This window comes from Solanum pennellii, chromosome 6 (genome assembly GCF_001406875.1).
Source record: "Solanum pennellii chromosome 6, SPENNV200".
Classification (NCBI taxonomy): domain Eukaryota; kingdom Viridiplantae; phylum Streptophyta; class Magnoliopsida; order Solanales; family Solanaceae; genus Solanum; species Solanum pennellii.
In genome coordinates this window covers 40,150,861-40,153,923 of record NC_028642.1, presented here as the reverse complement: position 1 = coordinate 40,153,923, position 3,063 = coordinate 40,150,861, and the positions used below count along the sequence as shown (strand labels likewise).

Genomic DNA, 3,063 nt, shown 5'->3' with positions numbered 1-3,063 from the left:
CCCCCAAAAAAAATCATTTTAAAAGTAATTTTATACACCTTTTTGATTTACATGACACGAACATCTTCCACACACTTTAACTATGTGGAGTCACAAAGTGTGCTACATATGCCAACAGGTGCACCAAAATTATCAAAAAATGAGTTCGGCTGGAAGAGGAGATAAGGTAATAGGACCTTAATTTAGTAAAAAAATATCTCTGAAATTTTAATCTTAATCTAGCTAGCCTTATCTCAAATTTAAATGGAGATGATTAAAGTGTTTGATTTATAATGAGAAAGGAAATATTTTAAGGATAAAGCAAAAGTGAGTAAATATTTTTCATGATAAAATATATGTATAGAGCGCATGTAGCTACATTATCAACTACTCATTTGGTTATTTGTTCCGAGTCAGTAGTTAAGACAGTATTTTTTCCACTTTAAAAAAGTTCAAAGGGTTATAAAACTACCACAAATATAAAGTGTATGCCCTAATTATTTTTTTTTATGATTCAGGTTGGGGTGTAATCATACATTTTCCCTTTTATTTGAAAGTAAAACATAATAATTATTTATTTATGTGGAAAATATAGTCAATACTTACATTTTATTATAAATACTAGTAACCTATGATGATAATGAATTTATGAAAACATATTCCTTAGGATGCTTCCACTTCAAAATTTCTACAAATCTCAAATAGTTAATCGTTACTTCTCAGCACTTAGCGAATGATCGAATTTATCACTTCAAAGTTTTTTAAATATGATACAATCATTTTTCTTCCCGATAAGCTACATTATATTTATTAGGTGAATGTGTTTGTTAAATGCAAAATGATAGTATTTAATAACAAATGTGAGATTCAAAAGATCGTTGTTTCATTTTTTTTCAATTTTCACTCAGACTATTATTTTCTCTGTTTCAGAAAGAATGACTTGATTTGACTTGACACGTAGTTTAAGAATATAAATAAGACTTTTGAATCTTGTGATTCCAAATTAAAGCTAGTCAAATGTATAAAATTGTATTTTGATCTTGTGGCCTAAAAAATGCTACGTGAAAAACTGAAATTAAAATGTTAAAAAGAAAATTTGAAACATACTTAAAAGGGAAAAAAATTATTTTTTTTTTTAAAATGGAGGGAATATAAAATTGGCTTGAGATCAAGACCATTAATGCAAAACAAAATCAAACATGCAATAGAGAATCAAATATCAATATGAATCGTCTTAGATAAACTCAAAATAGTTCAATCTACTAATATTATTATGATCCAAAACAAGAAATACATAAGAGAGTTAAAACAGATAACAAATCCAGTGATGGTATCACCAGCATTTAAGAGCACTCTTGATCTTGTGAACAGTGTGTGAGATGAGTCCATTTGCTTGTTTGACCAACTCCATAGAAAGAGTTGTATCTGGAAGCATGTTCCCCATCATTTGAAAATTGATAGTCACCATTGATCCATCTTCGAACCCATTATCCATCTCCTCAGAAGTATCATTAGCTGCAAAAAGATTGCGATTACAATCGGGCGCTATTGCTATTCCATTTGAGAAGAGAGCCACCCAAGAAGAGTCTCCCCCATCAATCACTTTATCCATTTCTTGAGAACCAATTGTAGCATAAACCAAAATTGATCCACTTTCATCCGTGGACGTATCTTGCAAAATCACTCGACTAGCACAAGATTCATCCCCCTACGTACATGCCGAATCAAAACAAAATATTATTATTTATAAATCAACTTAAAAAAAAAGAGTAGAATGAATCAATTGAACCACTCACATGAGCAAAATAAATAGAAATGTTGCTGTCGATATTTTGACCCTTAGGAAATTGGATCATTCGTTCCATGGTAGAATTGTTGTACAATACATCCCACTGGCTCCTTGTTTGTTCATTATTGAAGAATTTGAACAACGTTTGTTGTTGCGTCGGTAACCAGATGGTCTTTGTAGCACTTAATATCACACCAACGTATTCACTTGGGTCACTTACATTAGTCCTCATCATTAACTTTGGATTTTCGTTAGTTGCTGGTTGAATTATTTCCCAGTTATGCTTGGTTCCACAAACCCCCGTACAAAACATATCAGTCATTCGTTGAGCCATTTTTCTTATACCTCTCTCACCACTTAACTCAACTGACACAAATTATAAAAAAAAAAAAACAATTGTTTTAAAGTATTAAAAAATAAATAAATGAACCCATTATTATTATTATTATTATTATTATTACCTGTGGGATCAACAGCTGACTTCATCATTTTCAAGAAGTGATGTTGTCTTTGCAAAGAAGCGATCCACCGTTGAGCACCAAATGCCATACCAGCCTTTATCAAAGGGCGATACCATTCGTGGACAAGATTTTCATTATATTCCGTGTGCTCGATCCAAGTAACCTGCAAATATTTAATCAAATATTACAAAATCAAAACAGAGAAATTAATTAAAATAAAATTTCTTTATATTTGGGTCGTACATTTGACATGACGTGAGAGATACAAAGAAACCAAAAAAAAATGGAGAAAATCTTTTGCAAAAGAAAGCAACAAAGTAGTGATATAAATATATTAATTTGAATGGAACTTGAAAGTGAGCATCAACAAATTAAATAATTAGAATTTTATTGCTAGGTTAGAAGGTGAAGAATAATAAAAACAATTCTTTATCAAGAAAGGATATAGCATGTTTCAAACAAAACCAAATAGTTGCATAACTCAAACCTAGAGGAAAGTTGATCTTTCTCATTCCGAATATATTAAGGAAAATTGAGATAAAGAACAAAGTACTACAATGGATTAAGGGTGTGTTTGGTATGAAAGGAAAATGTTTTCCATGGAAAACAAGTATATATTTGATTTATTTTCGCATGTTTGGTTGGTGAGTATGAAATATTTTGCGAAATTTTTTTTAGTGTTTGGTTGTTGAATGAAAAATATTATTGAGCAATATCGTTTATTTTTTTTATTAAAGCAGAAAATAATTATTCAAGTTGATTTTTTTTAAAAAAATAAACTTAAATTTTTTTCTTGGTAGGTGTGGGCGTGGGGGTGGGGGGAATGATACGGGG

At 30.4% G+C, this 3,063-nt stretch overlaps 1 protein-coding gene across 1 annotated transcript in view; it reads right to left on the bottom strand.

The window, feature by feature from the left end:
• Positions 1 to 1,191: 1,191 nt before the first annotated feature.
• The window catches only part of LOC107022602 (homeobox-leucine zipper protein ROC5-like), a 4,225-nt gene continuing 2,353 nt past the window's right edge, over positions 1,192 to 3,063 (bottom strand). Inside the window, exons 6-8 of the mRNA XM_027917939.1 lie at positions 2,230 to 2,392; positions 1,776 to 2,134; positions 1,192 to 1,687 (exon numbers count right to left, since the gene is read on the bottom strand). Coding sequence (XP_027773740.1) covers positions 1,313 to 1,687; positions 1,776 to 2,134; positions 2,230 to 2,392 — 897 coding nt within the window. The 3' untranslated portion in view covers positions 1,192 to 1,312. The remainder of the gene's footprint in view (positions 1,688 to 1,775; positions 2,135 to 2,229; positions 2,393 to 3,063) is intronic.